Raw genomic sequence first — 22,747 nt, 5'->3', positions numbered from 1 at the left:
CGATTCCAAGCGCCGATATGGTTTAACACATGTTTGTATTCTAAAGGACGGTTCAGTCGCCAACTCTATAATCTCAAACAAATTAAAGTTAATAATCCAAACCTCCTTAAACCCGCACACCTATCTCTGTCTGATGATGAAGGACTTAATGAGCTCACAAACATTCTTTGGTTTAGATAAAACTCCTTATTTGGGATTTCACTTGTGTTTTCCAATTCCTCTAACACAAACATTAATTCGATTTTTACAACTGAAATGTTAAAAATTGTATACCACGAATTTTCTGATTTTTATTTTATCCCAATATATATTTCTACTAATGGGACTCTAGGCCCCCTAGACTATTATTAATTTTAGATAAAAAAAAGTATCCAATATATATAGTTGGTCGATGTTTAGCGACATCATTGTATTGTTATAATGTCTATAATAAATATTAAACAATTTTTTATATTTTGCACTATTTTACTTAAAATTTAATATACAACCCCTCCCACCAATAAATTTGTATTCTCTCTAGCATACCCCATTAAATTTCTACCCCCTAACGAGTCCTGTACTCCGAAGCCTCAATTAACGGCGGATGTTTTAGAATTTTCGGCATTTGTTGGCACGTTTATGCAACCTAATTAATTGGCGGCGGTCTCGAGGCGATAATTAGTTATAATTTTTTTAATGAATTTAATTTATAATTCAATGTAATACATTTTAACTTCTATCAGAGTCAAACAACACACATTAGTAAAATTCGATTGATTTTTATTATAACTAATGACAAGTGAGGAAATTAGCTACGTCGGTATTAATAGGAATTAGTAGGGTATTTGACATCGGTTGAGGGGAATTGCTTTCTAGAATGCATATTAGTAGTAAGGAATAAGAATTTTATTTAACAAGCAAACAACAGTTTTATTATTATATAAAATTAACTAAATTTAAATATATTGTAAAATTAACTGATAATATATAATTTTTTTTCATGTTTATATATAAAGAAAATATATCTTTTTTTATAAAATATAAATCAATTACGATTATAAAACATAGCTTCAAACTCATATTATCAATTTAAAAGTAATATATATTGAGTAATAATAAAAATATAAATTAATATAGTACATATTAAGCAGGGTTGGGCAGTATCGCTGATATTTGTATCTAAGATACAAAGTATCTTGTATCTTTTTTAAAATTTTGGAAAGTATCGTATCCAGTATCTAAGATACATATTATTTAAAAGTATTTATATCTTAACCAACTTTGTATTCAAAAAGATACAGATACTCAGGGTCTACATGACAGGATTTTCACTGGATGCAAACCCCCTTAAAAACCTTTGCCTACCCCCCTAAAAAATCCCGCAGCCTTCAGCGGCAGTGTCTCTTTATTATTATTTTCACCTTAATAATTATATTGATACTCTTTTCAGAGAATTTATAAGGATTACTTAAATTAATCTATTTCTACTACCAACTATCGATATTTTGTGAATATAAAGAATTTATTTTTTAGATCATTAATTCAATTAAAACCTCCATTATTTACAATGAATTAATTATTATGAGCTTGCTGATTTGGAAAACAATGTTTATGATTGTTTGCAATATATAGATTTGGTCAATAATTGTATTATAATAATTCTATAATAAAAGTATTAATTTTTACAGCAATAAATTGTGTCCTATTTCCTCTCAAAATTTAATAGATAACCCCCCAAAAAATTTATCCTACCCCCATTAAAGCAGCCTACCCCCTTCCTCCTCAAATAAATAGGATGCAAACTGTTCCTACCACTCCCGCTCATGTAGACGCTGCAGATACTTTAAAAAAAAATTTATATTGGTTAATTTAAATAGTATTAAAATTTAAAATGATATTGTTTTAAGATTTAAATGAAATATTTAATCAAAATTTAGATATTTTAAGATAATTTATGATATATGACGTTGGTCGTCATATAGCAATTTGCTAACAATTGAACTACTATATTTGAATCGTTTTATATCTGTCTATTTTAAAATTATGGAAGAAGAAAATAGAATAATAGGTTTATCTTCGTCTTCAGATGATTCTTCAACCGAAAATTATAACAATAAATTTAAACTAAGCATACTTAATGGCAAATTTTTTGAAGTACTTCAAGATGATCATAATAAATAAATTCATCGTGACTTTGGTATTGACGAAAAAGTTATAGCAACTGTTACAGATAACGGCTCTAACTTTAAGAAAGCTTTCAAGGAGTTAGGATATTCTATGGAAGCTGTAGAGAATGACTTTGACATCAATGTTGATGAATGTATAGAATTCGAAAACATTAAAAGTATTATTTAATACTTCTTTAAAATTTATTATGATATTGTAAATTTAGTAAAAAATTTTATTCAAATAAAATTATTTATTTGTTTATTTAAGGGTCTAAAGAAGCCTCAATAACATTGCCTCAACACATTCGTTGTTTGTGCCATACGATAAGTCTAATTGCCACAACAGATGTCGAGAGAGCTATTATCCTAACATTTCTAAAATTCATCATCCTGCAATAGCTAAATGTACTAAGCTATGGAATGCAAATAATAGGCCTAAAACTGCAGAACTTATCAAAGCAGTTTTAGGAAAACAATTACTTACACCTTGTTGCACTATATGGAATAGTTAGTATGATAGTCTTCATAGTTTATTAAAATTTAAAGGCGAACTTCCTAAATTATGTCAAAAATTAGAATTTCCTAAATAAAGAGATATGGAAATTCAATATTTAGAAGAATATTGCAATATAATGGCCCCATTGGCTATAGCGATTGACAAAATACAGAGTGAAATCAACTGCTATTATGGAGAATTAGCTCCAATTTTAAATGTCGTTAAAAAAAATTACAAATTTAATTCAAACCAATATACAATTTTGCAAACCATTAGCTGTTGCCATAGAAAATTATTTAAATAAAAGGAATAAAAATATATATGATTTGATAACAATTTTAAGAGTGCATTTTTGGCAACTATATCTCATCCCTATTTTAAAAATCGTTGGATTGATGGTGAAAAAGAAAAAAAATACCTTCAGGATTTGTTATTACATGAAGTTTTAATTGTTTTTAAAAATAATATTGAAATTAATACTTCAACAAAATCTTCAATTGATGAAGATGATGAACTTTTGCCTTAAAAGTACCACATCCAATTCTAATAATTCAATAAATGATATTGAAATAGAAGTCCTAAATTATATGAAAAATGACAGGCGGAGTATAAATATGTTAAATAGTTATAAACATATAAAAGAAATATTTATTAAATATAACACAATATTACCCTCCTCAGCCCCCTTTGAAAGATTATTTAGCTTTGCTAATATGGTTAATAGACCAAATCGTCAAAGATTGAACGAAAAATTAATAATAAAAAATAATGCTGATTTATGATGCTGATTTATTATTATTTACTAATTATATAATTATTAAATGCAATATCGCATTATCTTTTATAGAAATTTGTTATCTTCTACATATTATTTTAAATATTTTTTTATAAATTTATATTATAGATAAGAAAATAAAGCTTTGTACATTTTTATTTTGACTATTTAAAGTTTTTTAAAAAAGTATCTTGTATCTTAGATACTTTTTTTTAAAAAAAATACAAGTATCTTGTATCTTATATCTATTTAAAATTTTTCTAAAGTATCTAATATTTTGTATCTTAAATACAAAATTTTATAAAGTATCTGTATCTGTATCCGGATACAATTTTCTGAAAATTTGCCCAACCCTGATATTATGTAACAATAACAAATTAAAATATAAATTTGAAATGCAAACAAAATCTAAGAAATAAATTAGAAATCAGATGTAATCAGGCGCGTACGCAGGAATTTGGTCTGGGGGGGGATAATAAATTTTTTTAAGAAATAATATTTTTAATTAAAAATACTAAGCATAAATTTATTAGGATTAATAACTTTTATAATACACAATTTTAAACTAATGTGAATTAAAAAAATTATATATATAAACCGGCATTTAAATGTGAATCATAAAATATAAAGTGAATATAACCCACGATATGAATCACCTAAACGACCCAAAATTGAAATTTGAATTTTTTGAGCTTTTAAAATATATAAAGTATAAAAAATTTAAATGTTGTAAATATAAATTAATACATAAAAAGTTTCTTAGGAATAATTGTATTTTGTATGTTTTGAGCTAATTTTTCAATTATCAATCCTTGCTTGGCGTTAAATGTCTATGAATATTCAAAAGATCCAAATCATTCAATCTACTTTCAGATGTTGTATTTCATAGGTATGTTTTTCACAGACTTGCAGGCCCGGCCCCTGAGCCGGACCGTTTTAATTTTTTTAAATATACCCGGGCCGGGTTCGTAATTTTTTTTTAAAACACCCGGGCTGGGCCTGAAAATTTTTTAAGAAAAAATATCCGAGCCGAGTTGTATATTTTAAAACCAAATATTTGAAATCGCCATTATTAGCTATAAATATCAAAAATAAATATAATTTATTTTAAAAAATTCGGGCTAAGCCAGCCAGGCCGGGCCTGAAAATTTTTTTAAAAAAAAAACCGGGCCGGAAAAAATTTTAAAATAAAATCTGGGCCTGGTCCTGCAAATGGTACCTCTGCAAGGCTCTGTTATTCTTCTTAAAAAAGTGAATGTTCTCTCATTAGTTTACTAAAGAGCTGCTAATATATATATAACCATTTTAATAATTGGGAGTATAATCAAAATGTGTTTGAAATAAAAAGCATCCATAGCATTTTTTGGGACTGTATCAACCATAGTTAATCTTTTAATCATAGTTATTCAGCTAATAAGGCATCATAAGATATTTTAACATCTTCATGATAAAAATATAACAAATATTTATATTTTTTTTCTATCACCATATGAAAAAGGTTGGGAGAGGGGACATTTGTTTTATAATACTCTTCTACTGATGCTATATTAATGTTTTGATGATGAGCTTGCTTGCTGCAAGTCGAGGGGGACAAATATTTAACACGTATAGCTCTGCTTTTGACTCAACAATAACATATAAAATATGAAATTCTTCAACAACACTAGCTCTATTTCCTTGAGTTCTAATAAAATGCTCTCCGCTATTCTCATCTTCTTAATCAAGTCAATGTTATGTTTTTAAAAGTATTACATAAAATAGTTGTATAATTAAATAATACATTCTAATGAGAAAAAAAATTTGGAATAAGTATTAAATCCAATATTTTTCTTGCTTCTGAGGAAATATTTCTTTCAAGCCATTGTGATATTTCAGTAATAGCATTAATAATCAGCTCTTCTAACTCCAAAATAGCTGTTACTGTGGCAGAGACTCGATCTCGTTGGACAAGCTTGCAATTTTTTTCTCCCTGTTGGACAAAGAGTTTCAGAGATAATTATTATTTTATTAGAAATTTAGATAAATATTACGCCACTAAAATTTGAAAATAATAGGTAAATTACGCCAAGGAAAACTTGAAATCGAAATTGATTGATAAAATAACTTAGTAGATGAATGTGATAAATAATATATATATATATATATGTGTGTATATATGAGATAAGAATAAATATTAACAAATATAAATTAATATTAACAATAATATTTTTGAAAAATATAATCCGGCATCTGCATTTTTTGGCTTGGGGGGGGGGGATTTGTCCCCCTGTCCCCCCCGCTGCGTACGCGCCTGGATGTAATATATAATAGTCATGAATAAATAGTCTTTTATCAAGATTCATGTGAATAAAGAAGTCCTTTTTGCATTACTATTAATCCAGCAATGGAAAATTTTCGCTAGGTTTATTGTAGTAGTTGTCAAAACCTTCCTAGTTGGCAAGAGGAAGTTACAGTTACTTTTTCCCCAAAATGTTAATGCATGATCTTTTGGTATACAATGTTGGCCGAATAAAATATGACATTTTTCTTCTATATTGCTAATGTTGTTATAATTGTTGCATGAAAGGGAATGTTTATGACATAGGCGTAGCCAGGATTTTCATAAGGGGGGGGGGGAAATTAAAAACTGGGGGCTTCGCCCCCAGACCTTCTTTGGGCGAGCCTTCGGCCCGCTTTTCCGCGGCATTCGGCCGGGTTACTTTAGTTTTTATATAGTCATAAAATATTTTTTACAAATTTTAATAAAAAAAATAAGCCTGGAACAAATATGAAATTAATTTTTATTTGTTTATATAAAATAAAAATATAATAAATTACTTGTATTGTATATTACCTTAATATAAAAGCATTTATTCCAAACAATTATAAGAAATTTATTTATAAATAGTAAGTAGACATATAGTTGATTTTACTCTATTATATAGAATTAGTTATAAAATACTAGGTAAAACTCCACTTTTACAAACATATTTGACAGTTAGAGAATATATTACAGTTAATAATTTAACAAATTTTACTATTCAATGCTCTTGATATTAAATATATCAACAATTTGCATTCAATTATTTAACGCCATCTATTTATTTTAAGTAAAATTAATATTTAAATTTAATCTTCATATTATTCATCCCACAATGTCTTTAAAAGATATTTTCTGATGTCCTTATCAATATTTTATAGTTTTCTGTAAAATATATAATTCGCTATATTGGTAAAAATTACTTGATTGTCATTTGATAATTATATATATACTGTAAATCTACGACATATAATATTCCACTGTTATGATTTAATTTTATCAATAGTTTTATAATTATATTTTACTTTTATTAAGATAAATAAATTAAAATTACTCACTTTATAAAAAATTATATTTGATATAATATATTATTTAGTAATTTATGGATCTATTATTAATAATTATAATACATTTCACTTCTGTCTTAAGACTTATCTTTGGCTTATATTTCATTTATTAAAAAACATTTTTGGTTCATTTTATATATTTATAAATTTATTTTCCTAAAAATCTATATATTATGATGAATAGTTTTATAAAAAAAATATCAACTTTTACATTCTTTCTTTTAAATTATTATTTAAGATATATGCATACATATTTGAGGGTCAGGGAGTGGGGGGAGGACTAAGGGGGATATTTTTTATTAGCTAAAAATGATATTTACAAAAAGTGATTAATTTCTGGAGGGGGGGGAATTTCCCCTTGTCCCTCCCTCTGGCTACGCCTATGGTTTATGAGCTATTTTAGCTTTATATGAACTGAATGCTTGCCCATTAAACTTGAATCTCAATGTGCATTTCCATCATGCTCTAGAAATTATAATAGAGACAATTATATATATATACCGAAAGTACAATATAGTAACTATTAGGAACAAACCCATTAGTACATTTTATATTTTTCGACTTATAAAAAATAAAAAAATAAGCATTTTGTAGAGCCTACTTTTTAAAAAGCCTAACGAAGTGCTTGCACTTTAGTTTCAGTTGATTTTATTGAAATAAATAATTTTACTAGCATCTCAATGCATAGCAGATTTTTTTTGGAACAATAATCAATTTTTATCTATTATTTAACTATAATTATCAGACATGATATTGACAGGTATCATTATGATTTTTTATTATACTTAAAACTAATTTAGTGAGCATGATATGAAGAAAATTTCTTATCAATATCAAATAGTAAGCGGGGTAAGCTACATAGACATAAATCCATTCTTTACTTACGATTGCAAGTTTGATATAAAATTGTAAAAATATAAAAACTTATTTTTTATAGATATTTAATTTTAACGTCAAAATATAAGATAAACATATATAGCATTAACACAGGAAAGTGTCTTGGCACCATACGACCTAATTTAAATTTCAAAGAAAAAAGATATTCAGTTTATGATGAATATTTTATTGGTTCAGCTCTATATATTAAATATAAGCTTCAAGTAAATTTCCTTTATTGATGTATTTAATTATTTGCCTAAGATCATGACAATTAGTAATATTGGTAATATATCCTTATGGAATTATACAAATGGGAAAAAAATAAAAGTATATTTTTATATTATATAAAAATAATAATTTTGTATAGAATTTTGAATCTCATATTGAAGGAATTGAGTTATTTCATATATCATCCAACTATATTTACCTTATTATACCTAATAAAAGTTAATTAAAGATTATATAAATTTTTTATTATTTATAATATTAGATGACTCATTAAAATTTGATTTAGCCTACATCAAATATCCAGTATTTAAAGATCCCAATGACAACTGTTTAGATGAATACCCAAAGCATAATAAAACAAATATAATTATTTATGAAATTTACAGTAAACCTAATTATATAACATTTCATCCCCTCAATGTAATTAATAATAAATTGTCATATTTATATAATTGCTATAGCTTTTTGTTGCTGCTATTATGGAAAATATTATGAAAGTATACATGATCAATTTAGAAGAAATGTCAAAACCCAAAATTATAGGGTTTAATAATTTTTGCTAATTAGGGGTTGGCCAAGACTGGACCACTATCTGGGGAAATTTTTTTTTAGGGCTGGACCAGACAACTTGAAAATATTTTGCAAATGGATCACAAAATTTTTGAATTAAATAAATATAAATTATAACCCTTCTTTAATTCAATTATTATGTTCTTGGATAGATAACTTGTACAAATTATTAAGCAGCTGGACCAAGTCAAAAAACATAATTTTTTCTATGTAATTGTTCAATTTGGGCCATGCCAATCTCTAATGCTAAAATTGACTTTAAAATAAATCTCTTAATTATATTATAATTTTAAATATAAAAATTCTATTAATATGAATATTAGAGGTCATCCCAGCCTGAACCAGCCTGAAAATTTTATATTGGGGGTTTCTACCCTTAATTCATTATTATTTTTACACAGCCTGACCTATAAAATATATTTTGTATAAGATGTCCTAGAGGTCTGCATTGGGCAGGTTTTTGGACCATAAGCCTGCCCACCCAATGTTAAAAAAAATTTAACCTGCCCACCCACCCATAAGTCTAAAATTCCTTACCTATCTGCCCACCCAGTCTAAAATTTTTTACCCACCTACCCATTATTATTTAAAATTTTTTAATAAGCCTGCTATTATAACATTTAATTATGGCCATTCTTTCAATTTTTTAAGCATCTAATAAAAAAATTTCAGCATTACACCTCTACTAAAAGTTATAATTTAGGAAATTACTATATTAAGCATAAAAAATCAGATAATCTAATTTGATCAAATATATATTTATAAAAAAATATAAAATTGTTATTGTATGTAATTATAATGCAAAAATAATAATGAATCAAATTCTGGATTTAAACACGTTCTTCTTTGTTCTAAAAACCTTCCAGCAATCTTTGTTCATAAGAAGCATTAATGCAGGAATTGCCAATATTTTTCTTGCTAATTTTGATAGCTTTGGCAAATCTCTTGTCGTTTCTACCAAAGTAGTTTCAAATATACAAAAATGTTTATTTATTTTAAGAAAATTTTTTTTATGATACCAAAAAGGACATTTTAATTTTTATTAATATTTACTTAATGATTTAAAATTTTCATGTTTAAATTTCTTAACCCGCCCATAGTTTCAAATTTTTTTAAACCACCCACCCACCTACTTGTTCTTAAAAAAATTTACCCCGCCTAATGCAGACCTCTAAGATATCCTCCCATTAATCTCTAAAGAATATTGTTTGTTCGATAATTCATTTAAGAAATTTTTATTACTTACCTTTTTCTTCTTCATTATATTAATAATCATGATTCAAATTATCAGTCATATGATAGGAAGCAACCGAATCTTTACTTGTATAGCTAGCCATCCAATATCTCTTAGCGTTGCTACAGGTGACAATACTGGCCAAATTTTGCTCTGGTATAATTTCTTAACCTTAGATTTGATATTTATATATTTAAATTTTTATAAAATTTTAAATAGCAGGAAATATTTTTTTCTAATTTATTTTGCCAATCTTAGTTTGTATTTGACAAAAATCACCTCAATCTACAGGCACATGCCAACGAAAATTCATTAAACAGTTGGCACAAGTTAATTTATTTCAGCTTTCACCAAAGTTGGGCTGTATTTCCTGAGATTAAGTTGATGGGGCTACACAATTTGGCATAACGACTTATTAGCTGTCTAAAACTGCAAAAATGGAGAAATACCCTATTATTATCCAACTATATTATTGCAAAATATTAAAAATAGGTTGACTTAAATTTTTTGATTTTTTCAGAGGTTCAGCAGGCCCTGAACTAGGCCTATAAAAACAATGGGTGATTTTAAAAATTGGGGCTAGGCTTAATTTTTTTATTACAAAACCTGGGCTAGGCCAAATTTAAAAAAAATTTAAATTAAGTTAAATAAATTACTAAGTTGGAAACATTTAATATTACGCAACACCATTCTCAGATGGTGTTGCGTAATCGGCTAAAAACTACGTTTAATATTAGCTTAAAAATCGGCTAAAAGTAAATTAGGCAAAAATTCTGCATCTGCTAATTTTCTGTAGATATGCATAGCATTAATTATTATTATTTATTTTTATTAAAATAATTTATTTTATTTATATTCAATGTTAATATTTTATTATTATCAACAAATAAACATTTTATGATTTAATATTTTTTAATTAAATTATTATATTATGAAATGAAAATATTATGAAAATAGATTTATTTATTTGATGTTTTTTAATAAAAAAAAATGATATGCTGCTATTATAATATTATTTTTATTATATATAAAATTCAAAATCTTAAGACAAAATTTATAGGATGTTGATTGTATATATTGATAATTACTATTCATATGGTTTTTAAGTTCTTTTAATAAAAATCTTACCCTGAATTCAGACTCAGCACGATTTCGCCCTAAGTATACAAAATTTTTTGCTAACTGTGAATGCAGGGTTATACATTTTAATAGATGTAGATTTAAAATTTATTAATTAAAGGAAAAAGATTGAGAATCCATATCTTAATAGTTTAGAATTTAACATGAGTTACAACCCTCTTTAGTAATTACTTTGCATATTTTTATCAAATTTTAAGCAGGATGAAAAGGATGATTATGAGCATGAAAATTACCATTTGTTTTTTTGTTTCGCCAAATGGTACCAACACATTTCTCAAAAAATAAGAAATTTAAAGAACGAAGATTGTGATAATTGGGACTTTTCTGATTATTTCAATAAAATTTAAACACAATATCTTTTTTAGAATGATTTCTCAAATATTAGGAAATGTTTAAAAATAACGATTATGACAATTGTCACTTTCTTATGGTACATCTTCATGATTTAATATGACACTTTTGCAATCTATATTTTTACCCATTTGGGTCAAAAAATTCAAAATCTTTAAAAATAATAATTATGACAATTGTCACTTGTAGGTACATCTTCACTGAAGTTTTATTTAAACAAGTTAACAACACTTATTTTAGCCTATATACGTTAAAAAACTTTAAAAATAACGATTATGGGGCCAAGCTTTTTATCAACCAGCAAATGCCTGATTTTTCCAATAAAAATTGTGGCTTAAGTCATTTTTCAAACATGTCTGCTACACATATTCTAATTTATATAATATAAAAATTTTAATTAATCTAATTATTAAACCTTGATTAAAATTTTTAAATTTGATCTGGAGTAGGACTTTGACAAAATTTTAAATATACTACCCAATATAAAAAATAAACCGGTTTTTACTTTCAATGCAATACTAAACGCATTATTAAGATATGATTAAATATTTTATTTGTTAATATTAAATATACATATAATTTTTGGTTGAATAGCATAAACAAAATTATCATTTTGATTCAAGGACATAATAGTGGGCACAAATTGAGCGTTTGCAGTACGTTTTTTAACGCAACGCATCTTTGTTTAAATTGAAAGCAGTCGTTTTTTTGTTTTAAAGTTGAAACGTGATTTAATTTTTATTAAACAATATTGATTTCTTTAGTTTACAAGATAAACAACTAATTGCTAATTTTAATTATACAAGGATGAGGAGATCATTATAATTTACAAATAATGCAAATAAAATAATTAATTACATTTTCAATTCTTTAATAATAAAAATGTACACTAGAACATGTAAGAATATTAAATATCTTATTAAAATAATATAATCATACCATCTTGCCCAATTTTATTTAATTGGTTTTTGAATTTTTTTATTATAATCACATAAGATGATGTCAAAATAAAATATTGTTAGCTCAATAAAACATAGTAAGATATAAATAGTCAATATCTTAAAAAATCAAAGACTATTATTCTGTTTATATACATAATATTTTATTTAATTTCTAAAGATAATATTGGCTAAATTATATGTCAATGAATTAAAATCCTAGAAAGGCTTCAAATTTTGATTTCAATAATTAATTATTATGTCAAAATTTATAATATATATACACTATTAGATTTTAATTTTAACTTCTTCCAATCATGTTACTCCTGATATTTTTATTTATTGGATTTTTATAACTGTTTACTCAATCTCATTTTCATAATTTGATTATTATAATATTTATTTGTTTATCCTACCTTAATATATTTATAATAATCTATATATTTTATTAAAAATGCTAAATAAATTTTGAATAGTTTGCTTATTAATATATATTTTTCAAAAATGGACACTATAATATGGAATATTACTTTATTATATATAAATAAACATATTTACAAAAATAAACACACTATAAAATTTATTTAATGTTAGATTTAAAGTTTTTTCTGTTGAATTTGTTGGTGATAATTCAATAGATTTTGATCCTTTGATTGCTCCATCAATGTATGATACAATCTTAATACTTCACAATTGAAAAAGTATTTATTGAATGGCTCATACTTTCCAAGCCTTCTGCTATTGATTGTAGGTACAATCTAAAATAATATTAAATTTATAGATAAAAAAATATATTTTACTGGCTTTCAGATGGCACCCTTTCCAAAAGAGCCAAAAGTCTTTCACCCATGAGTGCATTTATTTTTGAACCAGTAGTCTTTGGTGTAGTTTCTTTAGGACTAAAATTGTCAGTAGCTTTTCTGTCCTTTATCATTGGCTTCATAAATTTTATATATTCATATTCAACTTCTTCTTTAAGCATGATACAGTTGGATCATGCTGTGGAAACTCCATCTCCATGCTAATAAAAATATAATTTATCACTGTTCATATATATTTACCTTAAACTAATGGTTGATATCTAAAATTTATTCTAATAATAATATCAATTAATATATTCTAAAATTATCTAAAATATAATTAATATATTCTAAAATTTTATAAATATCAATTAATATATTCTAAATGATATAATATCAATTAATATATGAGATAAATTATACTTACAATTTTGTATCCATTTTCAAATTTTAGCGCAAAATTAAAAACGCATAAAAAAAATCAAACCAATTTGCTTTTTTTTAACGCTTGCCGTAAAAAAATCCAATTTGCACAATACCATTTAAAATGCATTATTAGCTTTTAAAACGGAGCGTTGCAACGCTCAATTTGTGCACACTATAACACATTAATATGGGTCAAAATTTAGAAACGTCTCTTTTAACTCTAATAACCAACTGAAGCTTTCTCGGGCAATGCCTGGCAGTGCTTAGATTGTTTATTTTCCCAAACATTAAAATTTTTACAGGATGGAATATTTGGCGTGCATACCACATTATTGCAAATATTCTCAAATTCCAATACTAACTTAAACCGTCAGAACAAATTTTGACAATTCGGGAAAGGTCCAATTTTTTTTCCTTATGAAATAGTATCGTTTCTTCTTTTGGTTAACTGTTGATAGTTTGAACTATCATTAAATAAGAAGTACAAATGAAATTTATAACCCAAAGAATGAATAATTCTGTTGCAGGTAGAGATAGATAAAGCTTTTATTGTCGTATTTCTTAATTTTTGAGTCGAGTGAACAAGATTTGATCCGTGATTTTCCCTAATATTTTGTTACAAACTGCGTTTATCCCTGGATATTATCATTTGAGGCCATTGCGAGCAGATTTTACTTGACGGAATCAATTTATTAATATTGTTAGATCATTTCTCTGCTTAGATGGAGCATCGCTAAATTATTCATTCCTTCTTAGATTCAGAATTTTCTCTTGGATAAATTAATTCAATTGGAATTCCATCAGGTATTTGAAATTAAATTTAAAAATAATTGTGAAAAACGAAAACTTAGCAAAGTTTTTGCAGATATTTAAAAGCAGATGATCTTACCTTCACTCTGACATTAGTTATAACCATTTAAAACAATGACTAAAACATGAAATTAAAAAACGGCGCTATTTTTGAATAAAAATATTTTTCTATAAATTGCCATAACTTCGAAATTAGTTATCCAAAAAATTATTAAAAATCATAATTGGATTCTTGAAACTAACCTTAAATTATAATAAAATTAATTCGTCAAAATATAATTACGTACAAAATTTCTGCAAAGATTGGTAAAAGAGACAAAATGTGAAACCGGCTTTATTTTTGGTTTGGGTAGTATAAATATTTTTTCAAGAATAATACCAATTTTTTTTAAATATTCAAGCGTGCTTATAATTTTTTCTGCTTTTGTTAAAATATCATACTTTAACAATCCCCTACATTTTTAAAAAGTTTGGACTTCGTCATATTTCAGAAAATTTCAGATTAAACTTAGAAACTTTTTCTTTGATCATTCAAAACGAAATTTTTATTGTATTGGGCCGCCTGAGGTTGCATTCAAAGTGGAGACGGAATCGTTTTTACATCCATTCCGTCAAAAGTCAATCTCATTAAAAATGATATATATTGATTTTCATTTTTAAAAAATTATAAGTAACGTTATAACTCTATAAAATTTGCCCGGATCCGTTTTTAAGACGGAAGGTATCGGAACACACTGTGAACATATATATCATTTTTAATGAGATTGACTTTTGACGGAACGGATGTAAAAAACGGATCCGTCTCCACTTTGAATGCAACCTAAAAAATAGACCTGATTCAAGGCTCTGGGGTTAATCGAACATACTTTATCAGCTTCTTTCATAATGTTTTGCCCTATAATATATTTATTTTGTTTATCTAACTTATAAATCATAAATTGCTTTTTTCCATTCATTTATTATTTAATTGTAGTCTACCTATAAAAAGAATTCAAATAAATATTGTTCAGAGTTAAATGTTAATACCATTCCCCCGTTTTAATTTTAAATGTTAGGTTAAACTTGGGTTTAAAAGAATATTTCATCTATTCAGTTTATAAATTATGGTCCTCTTTATGTTCAGATGTGGCTTTAAACTTAGTCTTGTTAAACGAGCCGATTTGGGTCGATTTTTAAAAGCGGCTCGATTAAGATTTTAGTCAAAATAATATTATGCACTCGAATTTGGTAAATAGAGGTCCAAACCTTTCTGCCTCTATGAGCAAAATCTCCAGGCTCATATAATTTTATTTTGGCTAAAATCTTAATCGGGCTGTTTTTAAAAATCGACCCAAATCGGGCCGGGCCGTTTAATAAAACTAGTTTTGCTGAAATATAAAAAATACATTTCTTAAAACTTAGACGAATGAGGGTTATTTTATTAGGTACATATTTTAACCGAAATGCATTTTTTTGAGTTTCCCTTACTTGAAAATTAAAAATTCATGATTTTTGCCATCTCTGCCTTAAACTGAAATGACATTATATAAGAATATATTTTAAAAAATCGAGATAATATACTAGATTAGATTTTAGAAATGATTGCTTGCAAAACATAATTTATTTTTAAGTCGCAGTTGGACCTGGCCATAAGATTGCCAATATGTTGTATTTTTTGACAGAAAAATAGATAGGATAGGGAATAATGGAAGATACCTTTTATCAGAATGTTGGTCATCTTCAGAGCCATCCCAGCTCTCTCATTTCCTTTATGATTTAGTTACTAATCAATGTTTCTTAAAAATGTAAAGTAATAGAAAATCATATTTTATATTAGATTATCTAGCATTTAAAAAAAAAATTACATAATAATTTACAAGGAATGATGTCCACAAAAAACATCCCATCAGATCCGTTTATCATTGGCACACTTTTCCTCTTCATACTTTAGCCTTTTCCACTGAAGGTATCATATTACTTATTTGAAAAATCTGTAGGCCAGGAATTTTGCCAAAAAATATTCTTTCTTAAAATCCCTCAATTTTTTTGATATTTATATTAAAGTAAGGATAAAGTCAGATTATACAGGTTGAGTTAATCATATTAGCGGGTTTTTATTGTATACTTATAATAAAACAATATTTTTATAAACCAACCGGAACAAAGTGACTCAATCTAAAATGAAAATAATTTTTATAAGCATATTATTTGATGTAATTAAAACCATTTTGAGTAACACCAGTCATACGCGGCAATCTTTTGCCCAATCATTTAATTCCTTTGAAAGTTTTTAACAAGGAATCAATAAATTATTTTACACTCTTATTTTTACTTTTTGCCAGGTTCCTATCTTTTGAGCGGCGGCAAAGAAGGAGTTTTGATTAAATGGGATTTGAAAAACGAGGACAGGCTATTTTTGCCCCGGTTTGAATGTCCCATAGAGAAAATAGTCATTTCCAAAGATAATTTATACATTGCAGTATGCTTGCAAAATAATGGTAATTAACCTTTTTAGAATCTAAATAAATTTTGATATTGATATTTTTTTGAAAAATTGGGTCAATTATTTTTTCAGTTTTATAGAGATAATAAACTTCCTTCACAAATATTTTTTGGATTTTAGGTGATAAGAAAATAAAATGTAAAATATTTCTTTGAATAATAATTTTTTACTTTTTATATATTTTATTTTTAGCAGGGTTCAAAGCAGAGATAATTGAATTTTTAAATTTTCTATATCCTCGTTGAGTAAAAAATATGGACGGGACCAAAAATGGTTCCTATAACGTGTGATGTGAAGAGGTACGAAATAAATGCTTCACGATTGCAAAGAGGGTACATACATTCGTAGCAATTATAACAAATTATCTAATGATTTGCATCGGGCCTAATTTTTCAAGTCCAGCCCAGCCCGAACCTGAATTTTTTTAAAAAAAGTTTTGCTGGTGTAACGTGTGAAAGTCAGGGATTCGAACCGAACCCGAATTCGGAGAAGAAAACCCGGGTTTTTGGGAAAAAATCTGAAGCCTAACCGAACCTGAACCCTGTTTATAAAATTTTTAAAACCCCGAACCGAACCCGTGAATTTTATCTGAATCCGGGTTCAACCGGGTTCAGTCTAATTGTTTAAAATCATATAAGATATTTGTATAATTGCAAATACAAATATTAATAATTTACTTGACATTTTAAAATATTTTCAAATTTCCATTTAAGTGAAGTGTTAATAAATTTTAAGCAATTTAATTCATTTACGCCATTTTAAAAATTTTTTAAATTTATTCTCAAAGATTCCTATTGGTGTGTTAATAAATTTTAAACAATTAAATTCATTTACGCCATTTATTTTTAATTTTTAACTTATTCTCAATGGTTATTGAGAGGAAAATGAAAGTCAACAAGTCAAAGTAAAAATTATTATATTGGATATTGTTAATTTAAGGAAATATGTCATTAAATTTTTAAAATTGATACATGCCTGCTTTGTATTTTTAACTATATTTTGTCAATAAATAAAATAAAAAATTTATTTTTTATGCCAAATTTATGTATAGTTTTTTATGATTTATTAAATATAGAATTTTTTTTTATCAATTCAAAAATTCTTAAACAAGAGCTGAACCCTTAATCAAACACGGGTTCAAAAATATTTCCCTGAACCGAACCCGAACCAAACCATCCTATTTTTATTTTACCTTAAACCGAACCCGAACCGTTCGCATCCCTGGCTGAAAGTGATAGATGAGATTACGAAATCTCACACCATCAAAATCCCACAGATTTGTTGTGAGATTTTGATATAAATAGCCTTTAATGTTTTTGAAGTGTTAAATCGAAAGTAAAAATTTTCATGGCATGTATTTAAAATTATTAATATTATAATATAGAGAAAATAATGGTATAAACCCTAACTGTTTAATTATAATCTATATTTTAGAATATTTTAATAATGCTTTGCAAGAGATACATTGTTTTATTTCAAGAGTTCATCTTAATTTTTTTAAGATTATTAAGGCGAATAATGAGAAATGTAAATTCAAGGTACATCATTAGAGTTAAGGATATAAAAATTTCTCTTTTTAATAATATAAATTTATATGATTAAATAGTCAATTATTTATAATTATATCCAAATAAAATTGAATGAGTGGCTATTCTTATTGACTTGAATCTATATACATCCAAATTTTTTTTTAAAATTGTAAATCTGATTGTTTTGCTTTTTTTATGTAAATTAGTATAATATCTAAAAATCCGATGCCACCTATCAGTGGCGTAGCTACGGGGGTGGTTTTCGGGTTTGGACCCCTCCCAGAGCAAAAATGTATTTTTAGAATATACGTTCAAAAGACTTATAAGTGGTGACTTTATATCAAATAAATACCAATAATATTTATATTTTTCTGGTTTTGATGTTCGTGGAAGGATATTATATTACTATTGAAATTATTCTGGATAGTATTATTATAAAGTCATCGAGAATAATCTACTAAATTTATGTATGGACCCCCTCTAAGGAAAATTTCTAGTTACGCCACTGCCACCTATCTATAGTCTGTATTTCATACCAAAAAGTACCTGGGATGATAAGGTTCAGATTATTGATAGGCTCCAATCAATAATCATTAGTGTTATCTTGGCAATATATGAATATTACATAATTTATCATTTGTAATAATTGGAATTATAGCTTAGTAATATTGAGGAAGGGAAAAGATACTTACTAACATTTTAATTTGTACAATATGAAATTTATAAAATAATATTGTGAAACAAGTTTAAGTTAATTAAGTAGATCCTAAACCGTGGACTCTTATCCCATTGCTACTCAGAGGCACCTTAGCTTTTCATCTTCAGATTTCATATACAAGGTATATCTTCTCGATTAACATTAATTTATTGAAAAACTTCTACATGATAAAATTTACTAGAGGCAAATCCCCCTTTTCTATCTTACCATCTAAAATCAGTACCCATTCTCTGTAAACACTGCACATAAGCAATAAGACAAATTCTTAACCTAAATGGCTTAATCTTAAAATATAATTATATTTAAGTAATGCTTATTTTGTTTACTTAATATAATATTTTATAGATAATCCATCTCTATTATTTTGTACTTATATTTGAGTCGGCTCTCAGCCCACTTCTCTTCATTACAGTAATAGATGTATTAGCACAGTCTATACCTCAAACAGTCCCGTGGAATATGATATTTGCAGATGATATTGTGATACTTGCCGAATCCAAGGATGAAATGAAAGAAAGGTTAGTGAGTTGGATAAATATCCTAGAAACGCACGGATTAAAAGTAAATAGAGAAAAGACGGAGTATATGGTGATAGGAGGAGATGAAACAGAGAGTATTGATATAAATGAATGGCAGATATCCGCAATTGAAAGCTGAAAATATTTGGGCTCCACTATACAAACAAACGGCACAATAGAAAAAGAGATAAAGAGTAAGATTAATCAAGGGTGGTTAAAGTGGAGATCTTTATTTGGAGTGCTATTTGACAAAAGAATCCCACACAAATTAAAGGGAAAAATTTACAGTTCCATAGTACAACCAACTATTCTATATAGTTCGGAAACATGGCCAACCAAAGAATCAGACGAGAGAAGTCTACAAACTATGGAGATGAGAATGCTGAGGATGATTGCTGGGGTAACAAGAAAGGATAAGGTGCGCAGTACAAGAATACTAAATAGTTTAAAGGTAGTGCCCATTAAAACTAAGTTAATGGTAAACAGACTTAGGTGGTATGGGCACACAATGAGAAGGCCTATGAACTACATAGGAAATAAAGTTGAAAGTTTGGAAGTGATGGGCAAACGTAAAAGAGGAAGGCCAAAACTTCAATGGGGCCATAAAGTTAGAGCCAATATAAAGAAGTATAAAATAGATAAAAGAGATTGTATGAATAACATAAAGTGGAGAGAGATGTTGAAGGAGCTTACCACCAGAAAAGGTGAAAGCTAAAGAAAAAAAAAATATTTGAATTTGGTTACCAATATTAAAATAAACTTCATTTAGCATCTTATAAAAAAATTCAATAAAAGAATAAGAAGGTAGACGAATAAATTTATGGATATGATTATTTATATATAATTTTAAAAATTATATTTAATAAATACTTCATAGAAAAATATAATTATTTATCATATATTGAATTTTATTTATAAACTACAACTTTCTTTAAAAAAATATATTAGGTGGAATATGAATGAAATATATTTATATATTTTTATATAAAATATAAATTTTAATAAAAATATATCAAATAATTATTAGATGGAAGATAAATTATTGAAAAAATATATTAGGAGGAATAAAAATTATAATATAAATAAAATATTTATATTTTTATAATAAAAATTATTTAATCTTAATAAAGATATATTAAATAATGATTAGATGGGAAATAAATGATTGCAATCTGAAAGATTTTCAAAATGGTTTCCTCCATTTTTCTTATAAATAAAATTAATATAAATTTTTTTAATATTATCTCTAATATATCGGGCTGATACAAAATTATAATATTTTATATATGTAAAAATGGGGGTGTTACCATCACCCTGACTTCTGTGCCAAAAGCCCATATCTGCCCTGTCATAACATTATTTAAGACATAAGTTTTTACATCTATTTTTTTGTTTGTGTCGTAAATATAATTTTCAATTACCTTTCCCATCTCGAATATTAACATAAATTTTGCCAGAATTGAGAATTTTATGGAAATTGTCCTAAATTATATAAAGTAGAATAAAATAAAATTTTATATTATATTTTACCTATAAAAACAATTCCCATCTCCCTCAATTTGCTCAAAGATGGTGGGTTTACCAAGTTGTTTCCCAAAGTCTACATCCCAACAAAGTTATGGAGGCTTTAGTTCATATATTTTGACATATGTTTTCTATAATAGCCTTGAGATTTTGAATATTTAAATGGCCCCCAATGTATTTGAAGCGATAAAAATCAAAATCTCATCTCATAAAATTACGTTCACACGGTATTAGCCTTGAGATTTCAAAATCACACGGTAATCACTTTCACACTTTGCACCGGTCGGGCCTTAATTTATTTAAAATAGAATTTTTTTTTTTTATATTATACTTAAAATTTTTTTTTTAACATTATCATAACCAAAATAAAAGATATATATTATATGGCGTCTAGCTTCTACAAATAAAATTATATTTACATCAAAAATATTGACATAATGTGATTCAACATAAATTTGACAAATTTAGATATATTTTAAAATTTTTCATAAACCCGACTTGACCTGGCTAGAATTTTTTTTAAAAAAATATTAGGCCCTCAGCTTGAACTCAATTTTTTAAAAAAAAATAGGCCCTGCCCTTCCCGGAACCCGTTCGAGCCGGGTACTGGTCTGGTCAACTTTTGCATCTCTATTATATATCAAAGTTCCCCTTTCCCTCAATAGTGTTTCTTGCTTTGTCTTATACTTTACAGTTATTCTTTAATAAGATTGGTTTAAGGATGCTGGTAAATAAAAATCAATCTAAATATCGGTATCGGTTATTGGATTTTTTTATGAATATTGGGAAAAATCGGATAGGCGAAAAATTTGTGGATAATCAAATAATTAATAATATAAATAAATAGGCAAAATAATTACCTTTTAAAATTGTTTTAACTAGTGTTGTTAAACGGCTCATTTTGAGCCGATTTTTAAAAACGGCTAACTCAATATTTTAGCCAAAGAAATATTGTCTAAAGCTCCAGATTTCGCTAATAGATATATAGACCTTTGTGTCATTTATGAGTAAAAATCTTCAGGCTTGAGTAATATTTTTCTATATAAAATATTGAGTTAGCCGTTTTTAAAAATCGGCTCAAATCTAGTCGTTTAACAACACTAGTTTTAACCCTTGAACTCTTAAAATCTAATGCCAAATCTCATTCTTATAAATTCTCTAGTCTTGGAAAATATTTAATAAAATTTATGTCATTCTAGGGAAATAAAATAGATTTAAAATTACCCCCATTTCTTATGAGGTGTATATGGGGGGAGGGGATTTTGATATTATTTGATCCAATAGTTATGAATTTATGTACCCCCTTAAAAACTTAATAAAACGCCATTGTTTAAAATTACGTGTTGTATGTTGCACATTTAGTAAAAATGCAACTTCATGAAAGATTTGATAACGAATCAATTAAATCCTTGTAACTAGTATTATTTCGATTTCGAAGTAGTTAAGGCAAAAAAGACAAAAAGAATGATTAAAAAAAATGAGAAAGAACAATATAGATTCATAAGGTGAAAGAGAAGTAACAAAAAACTTTAAAAAAGGATAAAAAATAACAAAAAATTAAAGAGAAAATTACAAAAATTATAAAGGAACTTAGAAAATGGATGAAAAATAACAAATGACGTTGTGGGATGATCTAAAATAAAGAAAAAAAATTATATCCATAATAGAATAAATGATAATTTTCCTTTTTTGATTAATATAAATATTTTTCATGAACAAATCCTATTTTGAATGGGAGTATATAAAATTATTTAATTTCTTAAAAAAGGAATATGAATAGATGACCTTTAAATTTAAAAAAATGCTAGGCCCCATG

General features: G+C 26.3%; 1 protein-coding gene across 2 annotated transcripts in view; it reads left to right on the top strand.

Moving 5' to 3' along the window:
• The first annotated feature begins 7,581 nt into the window (after positions 1–7,581).
• The window catches only part of LOC135927564 (uncharacterized), a 38,164-nt gene continuing 22,998 nt past the window's right edge, over positions 7,582–22,747 (top strand). The window contains exons 1-9 of one of the 2 annotated variants that reach the window (XM_065463625.1): positions 7,582–7,677; positions 7,722–7,884; positions 7,925–7,990; positions 8,031–8,109; positions 8,154–8,311; positions 8,353–8,435; positions 9,753–9,851; positions 16,020–16,105; positions 16,482–16,637. In XM_065463625.1, the coding sequence (XP_065319697.1) occupies positions 7,595–7,677; positions 7,722–7,884; positions 7,925–7,990; positions 8,031–8,109; positions 8,154–8,311; positions 8,353–8,435; positions 9,753–9,851; positions 16,020–16,105; positions 16,482–16,637 (973 nt within the window). In that variant the 5' untranslated portion in view covers positions 7,582–7,594. Of the gene's footprint in view, positions 7,678–7,721; positions 7,885–7,924; positions 7,991–8,030; positions 8,110–8,153; positions 8,312–8,352; positions 8,436–9,752; positions 9,852–16,019; positions 16,106–16,481; positions 16,638–22,747 lie in introns of those variants that run through there. The other variant, XM_065463626.1, reaches the window with a different exon arrangement.

The sequence above is a fragment of the Gordionus sp. m RMFG-2023 genome, chromosome 3 (assembly GCF_954871325.1).
Source record: "Gordionus sp. m RMFG-2023 chromosome 3, tfGorSpeb1-WG-v2, whole genome shotgun sequence".
NCBI lineage: Eukaryota > Metazoa > Nematomorpha > Gordioida > Chordodea > Parachordodidae > Gordionus > Gordionus sp. m RMFG-2023.
This window is presented reverse-complemented; position numbering and strand designations above follow the sequence as displayed.